This window comes from Morone saxatilis, unplaced genomic scaffold (assembly GCF_004916995.1).
Source record: "Morone saxatilis isolate NCDOM2014 unplaced genomic scaffold, NCSU_SB_2.0 Contig10, whole genome shotgun sequence".
Lineage (NCBI taxonomy): Eukaryota > Metazoa > Chordata > Actinopteri > Moronidae > Morone > Morone saxatilis.
This window is the reverse complement of record NW_023339652.1, coordinates 7,173,232-7,192,786: the sequence shown is the minus strand read 5'-3', so window position 1 is coordinate 7,192,786 and position 19,555 is coordinate 7,173,232. Positions and strand designations below refer to the sequence as shown.

The 19,555-nt window shown below is 43.4% G+C and overlaps 1 protein-coding gene across 1 annotated transcript in view; it reads left to right on the top strand.

The window, feature by feature from the left end:
* The window catches only part of snd1 (staphylococcal nuclease and tudor domain containing 1), a 101,033-nt gene that overhangs the window by 9,811 nt on the left and 71,667 nt on the right, over positions 1 to 19,555 (top strand). Inside the window, exons 6-11 of the mRNA XM_035680780.1 lie at positions 1,026 to 1,117; positions 1,920 to 2,078; positions 2,182 to 2,288; positions 2,727 to 2,822; positions 5,676 to 5,755; positions 17,856 to 17,983. Coding sequence (XP_035536673.1) covers positions 1,026 to 1,117; positions 1,920 to 2,078; positions 2,182 to 2,288; positions 2,727 to 2,822; positions 5,676 to 5,755; positions 17,856 to 17,983 — 662 coding nt within the window. The remainder of the gene's footprint in view (positions 1 to 1,025; positions 1,118 to 1,919; positions 2,079 to 2,181; positions 2,289 to 2,726; positions 2,823 to 5,675; positions 5,756 to 17,855; positions 17,984 to 19,555) is intronic.

The window sequence follows — 19,555 nt, the reverse complement described above, 5'->3', positions numbered from 1 at the left end:
AATTTCTTGAAGTACTTTCGAGGTCAGGAGAAGCAGCATTTGAGTGATATGATTTTGGAGAAAAATACGATGTAATACTTCAAAAGCTTTCCTCATAAATTGACCTTGTCTCGAGCTTTCATGTGTTGCATATAGCATAGTCGAGACTGACTGATACTCAAAAAAAAATCGTTTGAGTATCAAGTACTTACCTCTTTAGACTTTAGAGGTGGCTAAAGGAAACAAACACAGTAAATATGTAGTCTCCTTCGTCCCAGAGAACAATGGCTGTGGTAAGTTGGCACCAAAGTAGCGTGTTAGCTCTATTTTGGCGAACTAGTTTCGAACACACTTCACATGCTGACCGCAGAGCAGCAGATTATGCTGCAGAAATGGATTCAGAAGTTCTCTTGACATTTTGTGAAAACTTTAAATTAATTGTAACCAAAACTAATTGAAGCTGACCACAGCCTTTTTATGCTGCGAGGAAGGAATCGGCAAACCTTTTTCCAGCAACCTCTTTGAGCCTTCGGTAGTGAGTGTATGGTACAGAATTTGTTCGAGTATTACTTTAAGTGGCGTGTCACAGTCTGCCAAGGAGGCCGTGATTTGCTCCTCATCGAGAAGTACCAGAGAGTGAGCATTTAGCGAGACACTTTAATTCCACTGCTTGTTTTTGGCAGATCACAGGTGTTATTGATTTAAGTTCAATGAGTGCCATGAAGGACCTTGCTGAAACAGGGAATAGATGCTATGACAATCTTCCCAGGATTAAAATAAATTGGATAAATTCAGACTTTCCTTCGTCCGTGGCCATTATCCTCAAAGAATAAGATGTTGTTTTTCATTCTGGATGGCCAATCACTCAATCCTCACTCCATATTTTCCAATATGAAATATAGTGCTGATAAGGTAAATATAAATTTTGTCCAGCCCACAAATAAGCAAGTCTAATCCGAGAGTTTGATGTCTGTATGGTAATTGTAATTTAACACGCTCTTCTCTCCCTCAAACGTTTTATGTTCTGTCCTCTTTCCTCCCCCCAGCCATCATCGAGCATGTGCGTGACGGCAGTGTTGTTCGTGCCTTGCTGCTCCCAGACCACTACCTGGTCACTGTCATGCTGTCTGGAGTTAAGGTAACCACCATTCACTTGCTGCAAACACAGATGTGGTTAAATGTGAACTGCTAAGCTAATTTTTCTTTTTTTTTGCTAAACCTTTTTCTTTTAATCGGGAGCACAGTACAATAACACTAAGTTGTAAGCAAATAAATAAAAGCACAATTGGCCACCTACGTGCAGATAAAATGGCTGTGCTTCGAAAGTAAAGAAAAACAGCTGTGGAGGAAACTGTCACAAAAACTATTAATAAAGTATTTAAGGCAGTATATAAAAAAAGACTCATTTTTGTCACTCCTCCTAAGCCTGTGTTTGTTCCACCAGTGTCATATCCGCTCCACTAAATTTCCCCATCAATCTTTTTCACCAAGCCCGGCTTTGCCAATGGGCCACTCAAGATAACTAATCTTTTTCATCTCCCACTTGAAGATATTACATCCATTTCAAGGTGTTCTTTGTTTCGTTGTTCAAAGGCCTGTCTGCTCGTCGTGCCCATTGTGTTTATATCTGTCTGGTGTTTTTGCCACACTCTAAGGAGAATACAGATAGCATGTGCAGCAAGGTGACATCGGTTAAAAGTGGATAATAGTAGTACACAGATAAAAAGCAGATTATATCAGAAGATTGTGTACACAAAAAAACTCCGAGAGGCACTGGTCGGCTACAGGGAATTGCAGTAAACAAAAAATGTCTCTCACAATGGCGATGTAATCAATCAAATTGGACACATTTTATCATGTTTCCCAAGGCTTGCAAAACTACCCTACTGATTGAGATGTGAGTATTGTTGTGTTATAATGTGTGTTCTCCTTCTCTCCAGTGTCCCACGTTCAAGCGGGAAGCGGATGGCACAGAGACACCAGAGCCATTCGCAGCAGAGGCCAAATTCTTCACTGAATCCCGTCTTCTGCAGAGAGATGTTCAGATCATCCTGGAAAGCTGTCCCAACCAGATCATACTGGGCACCATCCTCCACCCGGTAAAGACACACAGGAGGCGAGACCCAGCTTGCGGTCATTAAAATTCAGACTTTCTATCTCATTAATTGTTCTTTTGACTGTCTGTGTTCCCTTTTCTGTCAGAATGGCAACATAACAGAACTCCTGCTGAAGGAAGGCTTTGCTCGCTGCGTGGACTGGTCCATGGCTGTCTACACCCAGGGAGCAGAGAAACTCAGAGCTGCTGAACGGTGTGTGCAACTTTAGACATGCAGAAAACCTAACTTTTCTTGAATGTTAAATGGACATTTATTAAAAAGTGTTATTATTAAATTCAGCTGTTGCTCTGCTGAACAGTATATTTGTTTCTGGAAATCAGGACATCAAGACATAATGAGTAAACAAAGTACATGCAGATTCTTGAGTTTGAAAATGATTGTGCAAATTATATAGTATACAAATTTATGCCACCACTACTTGAGATGAGCAATCTATTCTGCTGCAATGATTTTCATCCTCTACAATCATTGCAGCAGTGACTATGTTCTCATTTACTCACTTTAATGAGCTTTTGTCGTTTTTTTCCAGCCAAATGGATAATTTTTAGTCACTTGCCGTTAACGTCTCAATATAACATGGCTGCTGAGGACTACAAATGGTGATGATGATGTGATTTTGTTCTTTGCCAGATCTGCTAAAGAGCGTAAGGTCCGCATCTGGAAGGACTACGTGGCACCCACAGCCAACTTGGACCAGAAGGACAGGCAATTTGTAGCGAAGGTAAGGTCCTGAAGTGGCTTTTATAAGCTATGTCCCATTGGTGAAGGTGTTTCAAATTGGCACTTTTACTTTAGCCCCTAACATAATGTCTTTCAATTTGGGTCATCTTGCTTCCATTGAAAGTCCTCACTTATCTGTATACTACGGATAAAAAGCAGGAGTAAGGTATAAAACTTTCAGCATGACATGCAGACATTATCCAGCATGAATAAGATTTGGCTTCAGTGCTAAGGGGGAAGCTCGTCGCTTCCTTTGCTTCCATCACTTGATGTCTACTGCGGCATTTCCAATTTTCTCCCAGCAGTGCAGCAAAAGCAGAGCCACTTTGAGGCTTGTAACGAATTATATCCTCCTGACACCTCTTATTTTCACCCCCCAACCACCACCACCCCCACCCCACTGAATAAAAATACAAAATAAAAATCCCTTCACTAAAGGTACTGGGAGGAATGCTTAACAGCAACCTTGAAGCACTCCCCAGTCAAATTAGGGCCAAATCGCTGGCGTATGCTGTAGCAGCAGCACAGAACGACCCCCAAAAGCCAAGAACTATATATATATTAGCTTTGGAGGTTATTGGCCAGGACCCCAGGAGAAAAGAAGTGTCCTTAATATCTAGAACAAAGGGAGTGCACTCTCTCCCAGTTGTCAGCACGCATTAGTTCAAATCAGGTGAGATGGACTCCTTGATACATTTTAATAATACAGTCTTACTATGGGATGACATATTATAGTGTCCAAGTTGTAGCTTTAACGTAGTAAAGCGTCTCCAGTCTTAAAACATCAGCTTTAAATCTGGTCCCACTGTGTGCGTTTTGATGATGAGTTGCACCCCACCCTTCCCTTCAGTTGATATATTTTTGTCTAGGAATGGGAAAAAAAAAAAGTTTGTCTTTTGTCTGGGTTTGCTCCCTCCAGACCCTGAACTTTTAAGACCCTGAAAAATTCATGGCTAGCCTGAGGGTTGCATAGGAGGTGTTGCTTTGACAATATGCTTACAGAATGAATTTGATAAACTGCACACATAAAGAAGGCGCAAAAAGAAACTGTGTGTGTATATTTTTTCCTGAGTCAGAGGGAAGAGGCTAGAGAAAGGATAAAACATTTATATTATCAGTGTGAGCTGCCCTCAGATCTCCCTGAACCCTCTCAATAAAAGAGGGTTGGATGTGGGCAGTGGGGGATTGAGGGAATGTTTGGTGGTGAGCTCAGGAGGGTGTATGAAAAAGGCAGGAGGACGGCAAAAAAAGAGAGGTAGAGGGTTGAAGAAGAAATTGAGATTGAGTTTGTGTGGAAAGGGTATAGGGAGACTTGGGGGAAGAAGGATGAAAAGACATGTGAAGTGAGTCAGGAAAAAAAAAAAGCCCCACCTAATCAAGATCCCTGGGACTATGCATGCCCTCTTTCTGGTATCCTTGCACTTGTTTTTATTTTTATTTTTTGCACTGCTGATGCCCCTGAGTTAAACCATGGTGCACTTTTCGCTCTCTGTAGGACTCTTCTCTGTCCTCTTTTCCCTTGCAACCGCTCTCCCCCAAACAAACCACAGAGGAGGCTTGCTGGATGTCATCTCCTCCTGTGTGTCGGTTTGTTTAGGGAATAAAAAGCCATCAGCAGGGACACCATGCCTTTGGCAAAAGATTTGTCCAGATTATCACTTTCTGTGTAGTTTATTGGTTAAAATAGAACCATTTTCTCTACCATAAATATGATCTGAGACAGCTTGAAAATTTGCTGAGTCAAAGACCTCTAAAATGGCGTTAGGGCCGTCTGACTCCAAAAACTTGTTGTTAAAAGTGGCACAGTTGTGATGGGGAAATGTCATGCTGACCCTGCAACTGCTTGAGCCGTTACAGCGAAGTACATATTGGACAGGCGAAGGTTACTCAGGCCTGTCATTGCCCCTCCATACTTGTCCCTGTGACATTTGTCGGCACCTAATACTGCAATGCACCGACTCTCCCAGGGACACATCTATCCATCAATCCCATCATCATACACTCCGCCCCTCTTCTCGTCCACTCGACTTTTCACTTCTTATTATCTGAGTGATGGATAGAGTGGAGAGAGCAGAGCAGGTCCAATCCCCACAAGTCAATCCTGCTGACGCATCTTCCTTTTTGACTGTCTCGCCTCTCTCCTCCCACCTATGCTGGGACCTGCGAAGTGGATGTAGGCCACGTCCCAATAGTCTTCCTCTACCCTCCTTTCCTTCCCCTTCCCCTCCTCTCCCCTGGGTAACCACCGACCTGCGAGGATGATGGATAAAAGGTGACGTGGTGTAAACCCCTTCACCAGCCTCTCATCACTAGCTTGTCAGGAACACTGCCACTGTTGCTTTTAGGTTGACCAAATCCATGAGAATATGGTAGTTGAAATGCGGAACTAGCGTGTATTTGTAATGTCTGAGGATTATATGAAGAGTGACTGTTCGGCAGTAAGTATAGATGTTTTTTTTTTTAAGGCAGATACAGATATCTGATATTTTGCCAACCATATAGGCTAATACAGTGGCTAGATATGTATGTAGTAGTACTAATGCAAGTGCAAAACGTTTTCCAAATGGATAGGTGTGTTTTTTCTTAATTTTTTGTCGGACGCCATGATCATTTTAACCTGTTGCCAAGTGGAACACAACAGGATAAAGAATGACACACAAACATTAAACCTAATATTGGACTGAAACTAAAAGTTGCTAATACAAATATACTGATGAACATGTGCAGTTCAGCACTGCTTTGTTTGGATGAAAATCCATATGAAGTTCAATATTCCCCTTGATTTATATAATAATACTAGAGTTGTATAGCAATTACTGTACATGAATAGATTTTTTGGTCTATGTTGAGAGCACGTAGAGAAGTGCTCTCATGTACTGGTGCATGGGAGCGTTTGAAGGTCTTGTTAAACAGTGGGAGAACAGTACACCTTAACAATGGTTAAGAGGGAAAGAGATGACACGAGGGCCTCTTTTACTGTGAGTATGCTGTATGTCCTAGTTAAAACAAGGCAGACATAATGGTTACAAAGTCAGACAGCTGCTTTAAGAAATGAAAAAGTCACTTAAGTAGAAGATGATGAGAAAAGGGTATATTGGTTCGTGCCCCAGTTAAAATCAGTCAAGCGTTTAGTTCAAAAAGTCTCTCTAGATCATTGGTACCCAGGATAATATCCTCACAAAGCAGTACATACTCATCAGCCACCCCTTTTTTTTTTCAATAGAACCCAGGGCCTACACACCAGCTTAAGGTGTTTATCATAGCATCAGAAACACCACTTCTTCATTTGAAACCATGTAATTTGGGTGACAGATAATCTCCACTGGCAGCAGGAGTGAAACACTGCCATAGGTGTCGCTTTTGAGAAGGATGAGCTGATGTGAGTAATGAGCAAGTCCTGGCTAAGCCCTCGCTTGGCCCTGTGGTTAAAACAAACTTAATGGATTCGACTGACAACCAACAACAGTCCCTGAAAGTAGCCAAGATCCTCTTTTAGCTGTGACTGATCCTGGCCACTGCAGATGTCATGTCCGCCACGGACAGCGGGTGGCAGTAGATCCCCACCTCTCGAGTATCATATTTAGACCAGTGAGTCATGCAGCCCGCCTATCTGTCTTCTCTGCCTGCTCACTCGACCCTCATGGCAGCTACTTTGCAAAGACTTTTTGCTCTATTTTTTCTATCTATTCTCCATCGCTTCCTCTGTCTTCTCCTAGTGCGATATTTACAGAGAGATTACACTTCCGTCTCCCTGGCTCGCTCCATCTTTCTGTTCCTCTTTCTGTGCGTGTGTGCTGATCGGTCCTCCTTCGCCTCTCTCGTCTCGCCTCCCCCGGCTGATAATTAGCCAGTAAATGCTGAGCCATTTTCTTCTGCTCCTGCCACCTTCTCTCTCCTGCACTTTATTTACTTGGGCAGGCCACAAAATGACCTTGTTACGGTGCGAATCCGTGTAGGCTGGTGTGCGTGCATGCGTGTATGTCGCCGTGTGCATGCACGCTCCCCCCTCGCACTTACTCATTACACCTCTCCCCCTCTCTGTCTCTCTCCCTCCTGCTCCCTGTGTCTCTGTATCTCTCCCACTCAGCTCAGTGATTAGTATATGATGTATTTTGGCTGCTGTTGTGGGCAGCCTATTTAGCATGTGGGCTGGTCTAATTTCTGTTCTCTGGTGGCAAATGCAATGGCTGATTTGTTTTCATGGAATAATGAATCTCCCAAAGAGCCTAATACACCTGGATTTGTGTCTGCCACACGCTATCAAAGCGGTAAACTCGATCTTAATAACTCAAAAGGATTTTTGCTTGTTTTGTTTTTCTACCACACGGTCAGCCGCACAAACACCCACACGGCCCAAATTGTGCTTCAAAACATGGCTCAGACCTGCATCCCTCACTTTTTAGGACTTCAGCTTGAGCACAGCCTACATATGAGCCGCAGTTTGAGTGATGATGAGGCAATTTAATGCACGTGTGGGTGGCAACATGTGTAGGGCGATTGATTTCTCTGTCTCTCGCAAGCGGCCTACTTAAAGGCTCTGGGCTTGGATGCCTCCTCCATCTCAGTCACATTATACCCCCAATCTGTCCTCTTACTTTGGAGGGCACAGCCACATGGAAAGTCACATATATAGACTAGAGTTGAGTTACTATTATTTATTCCACACCATTATTATTCATGACTTGAGATGAGTCTAAATTCCTTTGAGATTTGTATACAGACCCGTATATCCAGATCTGAGCGCTTTTGTCAGTGGCTTTCTACATTGGGAACCCATGGTCTAGTTATTAATACTCTTTCAACTGTAAATTAAAAGCTGTAACTCTGAACATTCACACATATTCTTCTGAACGGTACCTGCTCTAAATTGTGTTTGCTACCTTTGGTACACAGAAATAACATTTAAATGCCAAACATAAATTAGTGTCTTTAGTTACACTTGCAAAGGTCTCCAGAGCAAAGTGCTGCCAGCCAGTTGTTGTGGCAGAGGGCCATGTAATGCCTCTACCAGTCTATCTTTAACAGGATGTTTGTGTTTTTAAAGTTCTGTCTCTTCCACTCTATCTCCCTCTCCCTCCCTCCCTCCCTCCTGGTGCCAATCCCCCAGATAGCAAAACGTCCTCGCTCTGTCCTCCAAACCTCGCCGGCCTGCTGGGACGACTTAGCTCGCTTACTTACTCAGTCACTCAAGGATCACTCTTTCTTACCCCGCTCTCAGTGCCTCCTGCTCGTGACAGCACACGATCTGCACTGTCACTCTCCTTCCGCTTCTGAATAGATCTCTTCCTCTCCATTTATCCTTTACCTGCTCCTTCACTTCCCATCTTTCTTTCGGTCTATCTGCTCACTCACCAAAATGCAATGCCAGTCTTTTTGCTCCAACACAGCTCTATCCTGAAGGGTGAACCCCCCCCCCCCCCCCCCCCCTTGCCCTTCCCGCTTGGGGATGTTTACCGCCCCTGTTTGTCGACCTTTAAATTAATCTTCTCCATCCTCTCTCTCTGTAGTTATCTTAACTCGGTTACCATCTCTCTCCTCTGTCCCCGCGTCGCAGGTGAATGCAGGTGGTCAACGCCTGATCGCCATGCGATGAGTTACATTGCCTGAAACTGCTGGAGAAAACAACGAACCATCCACCGGACTGATCCAGACAATACCTCGGCCCCCCAAGAATTGAGGGAGATGGTCACATTAGCAAACCTGTGGTGCTGTGTGTCGTGTGGTCTGTCTGCTCGTACGCGTGCACACAGTGAGTGGCCACTTGGGCGTGAATAAGTGACTGAATGTGTTTATACGTGGGAGAGCTTGTGGTCTTGCAGGGCTATCCAATTAATTAGAAGCTCCACAGAGACGGCTAATGTCACTGCTGTCTCCGATGTCTTGACAGAGTTTGTTTTCATTTTAAGTCAAACACAAGCTGTTTACACCTCCCTCCACAAATTCCTGAATATTTATCCATCTCTCTATCATGCCGACTTCTCTTCCCATAGACATTAGTCTCCTCTCTCTATAAATGACCGTGGGAATAATTTTGACCACTTGGTGGCGCCCCTGTCGTTGGGGCACATGCAAACACAGTGAGACACTTGCACACACCCAGTGGTTGCAGCACTGCAGAGAGTGAGGCAGATCGATTTTTTTTTTTTTTTTTTTGTCTTTCCCCTCCACACTCCCCCATTTTCCCTGAGAATCACTTCAAGACTGTGAAAACATAAACCTACACATATACATGCTTATACCTAGTCACAACAGGGGGGCATGTATATTTATCCACACGGTAGGCAGTGTCTGGGGGGGGAAACTGAATTTATTGGCTGAAATGAAGCTTTTTTTCATCACACATTTTTTTGAAACTTGAATATCTCATTCTTCCAGTTGTCTCATTTCAACGCCAAGTGTTCATTTTTCAGAAATATAAGCGATCGGTTTTTATTTCTTAATTATCTTCTGTATCTGCGTTCCATAACTGCTATCATTTTGTAAATAACAGGCTCAAGATGTCTGGAAATGTCACTCCCATTAATTAGAAAGTTTTAGTGTTACGACAGTAGTGATTTTTTCTTTTTGTCAGAGGGAGAGTTTCACATTTCAAAGGAAACTTCTCTCCCTTTGTTTAACGTGTCTCAGACTGTTTGACAACAATTCCTCTAGTCAACTCACTGTTTACTGTTATATCCATTTATGAGCGAGTCATTTCTCACATTTCCCTATTCAAAGAGGTACGAGACAGAGGGTGCCGTGCGTCTGTCTAGGACACGGTTGTAAAAGTTAGATTGCAGAATGTCTGCAACAGCCCTTTACTTTTTCTGTTTTGATTGCGTGTGTTTTTATTGACTCCCTCTTTCTGCTTGTTTTTTCATTTTATGGTTTACTCTTTGCTATCGTTTCCTCTTTTTATTGTTGTCTAGTTTTTATTCTCCAGCCTGTCCCTCCATCCATGTCTTTGTCTCTCCCTCTCTCTCCCCTGGTGTCGTTAGCGCCTCGCATCATTAAGTGACTGTTTTGTATCTCTCTCTGCCTCCCTCCTTCCCTCTGTTCTCTCCCGCTCTCCCTTCCCCATCCACAGTCACTTTCTCCTGCCGTCCTTTCCCTCCGGGTGTGCACGCTGTGGTCAGACTGTTGACCTGTACCGTTGCCCTTCGTGTGTGTTTATTCTCCTTAGCTGTTTGTAACAAGCTTGTGGGCAAAAACATCTCTCCATTTTGTCTCTCTGCCCTTTTTCTTGTTCCTTGCATTACATAGCTTGAGCTCTCAACTCTTTTCTGGCCTGGTTCCTTCCCACTTTTGGAGATTCATCTTTCTCCGAGTTAACTTTTCCTAATTTACCTTTCCGCTTCCTTATATTCCTTTTATTCCACTCTTCTTTTTGTCTCTCCCTTGGTTATTTTTACATTTCGTTCTGTCTTTCAGCGCCCGTCTGTAGTCTGTCTGTCGCTCTGTCTTTGCCTGCACCAGATGCTTCAACAGTATGTGTTTTGTGCTTCATTACACTGTCGTATGTTACCGGGAGCCCGGGAGAGCAATCCCAGATGTGAATGTTTGTGTGTATTGTATTGGTGTTATATTGGCACAGTGTTGTATTGCTAGTTCTTGCACTTCATGCATATTTAATTGCTCTTGTGTTGTTGTTCGTCTGATTTTTCATGTAAATACTCTGAATATCAAAATCGGCCTGCATGGGTGCCAGCTCCCTGGGCTAGTACACTGAAATTTGTAGTAGCCTGGATGAAAGGCTAGCTGATAATGTAAAATTCACTAGGGAATAATTTACAAATGATCAAGTTAAGACTGGAGTGGAATGATAACAAAGTATCCATGTACCTTTAGCATTTTAATTAAAATATTTAAGAAAATCAGAGATGTGTATATATATTCATAGCTAGAGCTTCCTATAGCAGTTTGTGACTGCTGGAGGTTTTGATAGGGTTGTTCGTGGTGTTTTTTTTTTTTTTTCATTAGCTAGTTATTTCTGTCTGCGCGCTAAAGAGCTGCCTGCCTGCCTGCCTGTCTGTAATGCTGTTGCCTCAGCTTTGAGTGTTGTCGCTATGGCAGCAATGCAGAGTTGTGATGAGCCCTTGGACTTTAAGGTAGAATAAAGGCAACTGACAGAGAAGCACTGAAATTACTCTTGATATTTAAACTCAATTGTTTTGAGTTTTCTTTTTTTACGCATGGAATGGAGAGTTTTATAGCCAGTCTGTATGGCCAGCAGGGCTTGTGTCTGATCACTTAATTATGCAAGTGACTTGTCACCTTAGGGCATGAAATGAAATCCCCCCTGCTCACCTGTCTGCACTACTTTACTGATGCAGATATGCTTGTTCACATAATGACATTGCCATTTTGGACATTGTAATCTTTTATCACTGTTGCATTTACTGTTTTTAAAGGCAATCAGATTTATCATTTAGCTGCCAAAGTATTTGTAAAGAAGAAACACTTCCCAGCCACGGCTAACAGTAGTTGTGGTTGTAACACATTGTTTTTCTCCACCTTGTCTAAATAAACAGCGCATCAGTGGACACATGTTAGAAGCATACATGCAGTGATAGCATGCACATACTGAATAAGCTGAGGTTGTAAGCAGCAGGGGTGATTCCTAGCTTCAGGTCAAGTAAGTGAGAGGTCACAGCAGGTATCTCTCAGCCAGAAGCTCCACACACACTGACATCATGTTGGCTAACACTGTTACGAGTGAGCTGGCTTCTTGCTTGCAGTGCAGCAGACAGACACAAAGACATGGTCACGGTTTGCAGCACATCTTACGCGCGCGCACACACAAATATGCTTGGTTAAGCTGCATTAGCCTATGTCAGGAAACATCTTGGAAATTGGCGTCAGCGTGTGCATAAACATGAATTACACAGACGTGCTGTATGTGCATGTACGCAGAGACACTCTAGGTGTGTGCACGTTAGCACTGCTGCCCATCTATGAACCTCCCAGGAAATCTCCAGAGAAAACAAACTTAGAAATTTGGTATTGTGACAATTGTGTATACATACGTGTGTGTTTTTGTGTGTGTGTTGCGTTCTCTAGACGTCTGTAGGGATTTTCTTGTGCCAGTAGTCATTATTATTTCTGTCTGTCTGGATGTGTCTGTGCACTGTTTGACCGTGCATTCTGCAAGCGAGGCCATTTATGTTTGCGTCTGTGGTGTGCATCTGGGTGTGTGTGTGTGTGTGTGTGTGTGTTTGTGTGTGTGTGTGTGTTGTTCTGGGGTACGAAGGCCAGATGCGACGTACCAGTGCACTGATGAACTGTGACTGTTCCTGCCAAGGCCCTCTCCTCCTCCTGCCATCTCCTCTGGTTCCTTTTAGTCTCCCAACGCCACACACACACACACACACCTCCCCTCTCATGACTTTAATAATTCTGCTCAGACTGACAGATTGCTGGACCAATGGTATCTGGCTGCAGCACAACATAGGACACAAATTTCTCCCTCCTCTCTCCCCTTCTCTAGTTTTGGTTGCACTCCTCCCTAGCGTTACTGCTGTAGCACATCTTAAGTTGTGAGTTATTTTGAGCTTGGGAGTTGGAGTCAGCTTTTTCTTCTCTCGTTCTCTCCTCCTCCTCCCCGTTTTCTCCTTCTCCCCCCTTTTTTGTGCTCTTTCTCCGCTTTCTCTCTCGTGTGCAGCAGGACAAACCCAGCGTAAACACGAGCGGGGCGAGATGTCTATGCTTCTCGGTGACTCACTGTTACACCCACTCACTCACTCGCACTCACTGTGTTTGGATGTGTTTGTGCGTATCTGCTTTGACGATGCACATGCAACTCAAGTGTGTGTGTGTGTGTGTGTGTGTGTGTGTTTGTGTGTTTGTGTATCTTCATGCATTGTAATCTATCTGTGTGCTTATATGGTTTAAGTAGGGTTAAGGACAGCGTGATGGAGCGCACAGAGGTCAACTCACTGTCCTTATATAAAGCTACACAATGACTGTGGCTCATCCCCACGCTGCTCCGTACAGCCCTGCCTACTCGTCTAACCTCCCTATAGTCCACCTCTGTGTGTGTATTTGTGTTGACTTTGTAGATGATTTCGTCTCACAGTACCTCTCTCTCTGTCCTGTCTGCTGCTGTCTATCTCTCTGCCTCCCCCCCTCTCTCTTTTCTTCTCGTCTCCTTCTTATTTTGACTTTCACATTATTGGGTTTATTTTTATACTGGAACACTGCTCGTTGATTAGCATTTCTGTATTTCAGTTTTAGCGCAGGTCTGAAAAGTCTGGCAAAGCCTGTGGGCAGAATTTGACATTTCTCACATCTTCGTAACTATGTGAAGTACATGAGACTGTGTAGGTTAGTCTAGTCTGGAAGTCTTGTCAAAAAATATAATATGAATATATTTTTTTGTTCTTGCACAGCGGCCATTGTTTTACATACTGTTATTCTGAACAATCGCTATAGTAGTATGCTTTTGTAGCTACTGTCTGCGCATGATAATGAAGTCTGTTTCACATCTACAATTGCAGTGAAGATATCAAGGTCTTAAAAGAGGTGGTAGAATATGGAAATACAAAATGTGTTGTATTGCTGTTACAGCTAGTAGGCTTATTATCAACTATAGTGTAGGGCTGGATGCTCAAATACAGTGTGGGGGAAGAAAACAGAAAGGAATTGACATTATCCAAATGCTGTCAAACTGAACTGACACCAAAAACCAAACAAACAATAACACGTGGGACCAAAAGACAAGCAGACGGGTAAGAAGATGACAGCTAACAAGCAAGTAACAAAACAGCAATGTGAAAGACATAAATTGGAAGAGGGCTGGGGCAGTGTGTTAATGGAATTCTGGTTCTCATGTTTTGTGAAATACAGTAACCTAATATATTTGTCGATTTTCAAAACCCAATCGGCCACTTTCATCATGCAAATGTGACAGTTGGAATATAATAATTAAAGTTTGATACTCCTTGTTCATCTTCACTCAAAATGTGTCCAATTAAAGTAGTGTAAATGAAGTGTTACAGTTTTATGATAGTCAGTCGTTAAGCAGACGGACCCATCTGCTCCCCTACTCTCTATTCGCAACTTCCGCTCCTCCTTTGTTTTTGTCTCTTCCCTCCCTCCCTCCCCCCCTCCTCACTTCTGTCCTCATCCTCCAAATCGTATGTCTGGCCATGTGTGTGTGCCCTCAGCACGCCCCTAGCCCGGCATGACTTGCTTTGACCTCAAGTCTGGGAGGACGATGACAAGGGAGGCGGGTCGCCCACCCCGTGATTCACTAGTGCACTATTGGCTGGGCGAGGCAGATTGGTAGCCAGTGTCCCTCCTCACTACTGGATGAATATTTTTGGCCCCTTTGCACTGTTTGGTCGACACTTTGCTTGCTTGTGTTTGTGTGCTGGGAGAGGACGTTATACAAAGGGCTGCCTTACAAGACAATGTGACTGTGCTCTTGACAATACAGTCTCACACATCTTTTAAAAGTAACAAAGACACACAACCCCTGAAATCATTTTTTAACTGAATTTGTTTAGGTACAGTCCATTTATAAATGTGGCTTTGTGTTCGAGATGGGTGCAGTATGTTTGATATTATCCAGTCTGTAAAAGCAGTGCCGATTTGCTCTGTGCTTTCAATAGTTGAATGTATTCAGCAATATTGAATAATTCTTAGCAGGCAGCACTGCAGTTAGTCTAACACTGCATCACTGTGTCTGTCTGCAGGACCAGTCTCTGTCAAAATGAGAAACATCTCTCATGCTTTAGCTCATATTGTTTTGCATGACATCCTTATTAACAATCACACAATGAGAGCGTGTGCTACAACCTGTCACAACTGTCCCAGTACATTTACCTGCACCAGTCTGGAAGTAGCTAATCACAAATTGAGTGGCTGTTTGTTGTCATGGTGCTACAGGTAATTTCATTCTGAAATCCAAGTTCTCCCTCTCTCTTTCTCTGTCTTTCTCTCTTTCTCTTTCTCTCTCTCTTTTCTCTGTCGAGTGTATTGTGAGATCAGTTCAGGTTGGTTTAGTAATGAGTTATTTGTATTCTGGTGTATGGGCAATAATACTGTGAATGTAGGATTATTAGATTAGATATATTAGATTTTGTATTGTAGCACCATAATCAGCTCTATCCTTCATGTTTTTGCTTCAGGAAATGTATGCCTCCTCTCTGTCTTTCTCTTTATTTCTCTCGCATCGTCTCACTCTCTCCACCCCAACTCTGTGCAGCCATTTAATGTTTGTGCATGCACGAATGAGTAATGTTGTTAGGCGTACTATACTAAATGTTGACTGTTTGTCTAAGGCTACCAGTTCACCGCTTAATCAAAAAATAATGTCCACTTTGTCTGGGAGGCACGCACACAGCAGTGTTTCTTTTAAAATATAGGTTACACGCAAAATAACACACTCTTCTCAATCACTTAATTGCAAAACTAAGGTCTAATACTGTACACTCCCCCCAACACCACATCCACACATCAGAAAGCATGACGTACTCCTGAGTCATGATTTCACCATTGAAGTTCCAGAAGCTGCAAAGGCTTCCAGCAGTAGCATCCACACATTTGCAGCTCAGCCCCTGCAGCCCTGCGACACTGTACAATCCAGCTAGCGTCATGCCTCTGCAATAGTCAAAGATGATTCCTGAGCTTTAGCCGGTAATTTGGAATGAAGGGAATTTACCCCAAATAGAACAGAACTCCCCCTGAGGATAGTGAGAGCAAACTGTTGTTATTGGGTCACGGTTGAGACATAACAGTGGCTCTCTTCTCTTTTCTGTAACCTTCCTGCCACTGCATAATAATAGTTTAAGGATGGCGTACACAGTTTGTCTTGTCTCAGTAATTTAATGATGTTAATGTTGTCAGTTTATCTGTTGTCTGAGGCCTGAAGTTGGAATCGCCTTCAGAGTCAAATAATTGGAATTGACTCTGCCTTTAAATTGCTTTGTGTTCCATTGAATAGCATTTCAACCAGCGTGGACCTCCCGTTGAACACGAAGTAGACCAGGCTCATTGTGAAATGTTGGACAAGCATTGATTCATATCATTGAGTCCTTGATTCCTACTAAAACACTGACAGCCTATGTTTTTTTAGTTGTAAAATTTCCTCTCACTCTCATTTTCTTGTTTTCTGACTCTTTCACCTTGCCGTGTTCCACTCAGTCTCGCTCCATTCCCCGTAGACCTTCCAAAAGATGGAGGAGTAGTACCTTTTGTCCTCCTTGTCTGCTTCTCCACTCCTTGTGCCTAATTGGCATAGAGTGCTGACATTTACACTCTTCGCCCTCAGTGACATGGCTCCCTTTCCACCGTGAAACAGCTTATTAGTTAGAAGTGATTTTTGTTCCCTGTTGGAAGCTATGCTGTTGGTTTGACCTGTGTTATCAAAATTCTAATGGCCTCCAAAATGAAGTGCTACCAGTAGTAGGCTATGTGTAAGAGCTCCTCATGATGCAGACACAGTATCAGGTAATTGTCTTTTGACATTAAGAAAATAGGCTCCAAAAAAAGGATTTCATCCAAGCAGTTTCGGCTTGGTAAAAGTTATTCCCATCCCCAGCAGTGGACAACTAAATCCACAGCTCAGGTACAAAATGGAGGATTCCTGGCTGGCGGCGCTCCTAAAAGGCCCCATCATCCCACCGCAACTGACTTGGTAGGGATGAGAGACCCAGACAATAAGCCCCGACTGACACAAAATGGAGGACATCGGCTCTTGGCTGAGTGGTGGGGGATTTCCACTGGCCATGTGTGAGATTAACTCACCTCGGAGGTTCCATGGTGTGCTGACTCCGCTAGTGAAAGTGAAGAGAGATGGGAATGCGGGAGTAAGAAAAGAAAGATAGAAAGCTATTAAACTCAAAGGTTATTACATTCCTGCCAAGGTTAAAGGAACCCTGTTGGCTGGTAGATTCTTCCAGAGCTCCTTTGCCAGGGTCGATCCAACAGGCCTTCTGTGCAGTCATAATGAGACTTACTGAAAACACTATTTTAAGTAAAAGTTGTTCAAACAATGCTTAGTGATTTTTTTGTTTTGTTTGTTTGACACCAGCAGTTTGTCTCTACAAGACCTTTCCTAAAGACCTTATTGGAGCCATAAGCACATGCACGAACATCGGAACGCATGCTCACACACCCTTTGCTCCCCTTGTGTTCCCTCCGCATCCATCTGCCCAGCTGTGCGCAACACCTGGCAGCTCGGCACAACTGGGAGAGGCATTTAAAATGAATGAAAACCATTGAAGAGAAGAGGAAATGAGGAATTAATCCAACCCTGTGTGTTCATTAGGAAGAGTGTTACTTCTGTTTGTATGACAGATAATGATGGTGTTCATAGAAGAGCGTGGGAGGGGCAGGGGTGGCGAGCACACTGGTATTGTCATTCATAGCCTTATCCCCCCTGTTAGCGCCTGTCGTTTATTTTCCCACTGCGTCATTGTCATTTGCTGTTTTTTTTGGGGTATTTTTTTTTAATATCCCGCCCCTACAAAAACGGCACCTGTCACTGTGTGTGTGTGTGTTTGTGTTTGTCTCTTCACACTGGGAGCAACACAAAACCTCAGCCTCCTTTGAAAATGCAAATAGGTTCTATTTGTGGCCTGCTCCTGTCAGGGAGTGGGTGAGTGTATTGAGGGAAGTTTTTGTGTGCAGCTGTGTGAGTATACGTGTGGCTACATCTGTGTATGCACATAGTGTCAGCTCATCTTGTTGCGCATCTGTTTAACACAAAATCCATGTCCTTGGTAACTGCGTGCTTTGATTTTTTTCTATTTATTTATGTTTTGGTGCGAGAGATGTTTGAGGAAAGGTATGTGCACGACTGCACGTGCGTGAAAGGCTGCTGTTCACAATAAAATTTTTCACGGTGAGTTCAGAGTCCAGATCTTCCCCGTGTAGGACTGAAGTAGAGGGGGAGAGCGGGAACAAACAAGCCGACTGTGTGCAAATCTGTGTTTATGTCTGAATGCGTGAGGTAGGGGTGGTGTTTTTTTTTTTTATGTGTGTGCATATTTCTCAGAGGTCTGTAAAGCCACACCGCTTTGAAAGTGCTATGTGAATAACTTTCTCCTTTCCTTTTCCATCCTCCCTCTGTCTCTACCCAGGAGAAGAACAAGGACAAAGACAAACGTTTCCGTCCGCTCTACGACATCCCCTACATGTTCGAGGCCCGTGAGTTCCTGAGGAAGAAGCTCATTGGTAAAAAGGTAAGACCCAGTTACAGACTCCCAAATACCTTTTGACTGTCTGCATATGCCAGTATGTGAATCAACTTGATTGCCTTTAAGTTAATGAATTAAACAATTGTGCTAAACACGGATTCCCCCAGTGGCTGCACATCCGCTCAAACACCCTTTTCCCCTTCACCGGTAGCCAAACACACATTTCTGAAGCCCTAAGCTAAATACGTATCTATTTCCCTCTCCCTCTCTGTTTGAATACCAAGTACTCTGGGTAGATGCCCTGGGGCTTGGTATTGGCCCGACGCACCCTTTAAACAAGCAGTGTTGATTTCCCCCTCTTGTGTCTATTGATCTACCGGGTCTGTACACCTTGGGGGCTGCTATGATTTACACACATCTGACCCAGCAGAACCCAGCACTGAGCTAGAGCACTTGAGAGACGCACACCACCGCCTGCACATCTGCCTTTTTTGTGTTAATTTTGAATTGAGGAGGAAAAAAACCTGACTTAAGTTAGGCTCAGTGTTCACTTGTTACCAGTTGTACCAAAACTTTGCCTTACAAATCAAAACAAAGTTTTCACCGCACATATTGGTTTACTTTTACACGAGGGTCTCTTCAGTAAATCAGTAAAATGACGCCTACATTGTTGTTGTACAGTGGCAATTTTGACGCCTCCAGTAGCAGTAATGGCATAGGGAGAGAAGGCGGCTGTTGCTCACAGGCACGCCCAGGGCTGTTGTCCACTGCCTCAGTTGAATGATGGCTCATGTTTTTCAAATAGCTAACTCTTAACACTTGTCAGGCGCAGTGGGGCCACATTATAATGGGAACCACGTTGAAAAAGATTGGAATCTTTCTTCCCAAAATCTACACGGAAATGCAGTTGTAAGTGCAGACTGATGGAAAACTCAAAATTGTGCATAAACGCACCATAATACTGACAAAATGACTTCCCTAGTCAGAGGTTATCTCATAAATTCACTGCTGTTTTGCAGCTGCCTTCTAAGTATTAGATTTTGGAGCTTAGACCTCCACAAATCAATTCTCAGTGTGCTTTTTTTTTTTTAAATCTCAGCCAGTGTCTCTTTAGGCTGAGAATGTACCAAACAAACGCACAGATACTGGGGTTCCAAACCACAGCACCCAGACAATAGATGGAACAAACATCCCCAGCTCACACATTTTCATAAGTGTACAGAGTTACAAAAAAACCCAAAAAACATTTGCAGCCTGGTAAACACAAAAACATGCACCCACACAAAGCCAAAAGCCAAGTTCCTTTTGGCATTCAGTGCAGGAGTGAGATTCATATCCCTGTCCCAGCCTCTCATCACAGTCATTTTATTCATCCTCATTAATGTTTTTTTAATGACAGAAAATTCAGCCGTAAGCTGGCTTTTGACGAGTGAAGCGAGAATAATGATTCTGCTGTTTATTTGCGCTGTTTGTATTTGGGGATAATGGGTGTGTGTGTGATGGGAATAGGGCGACTCTAACTTTGTCAAGATGTAAAAATACAGTGCAAAATATAGCATTAGCATGATTATAAAATATGTGTGTGTCTGTGTGTGATGGTGCGTTCGTTTTGTCTCG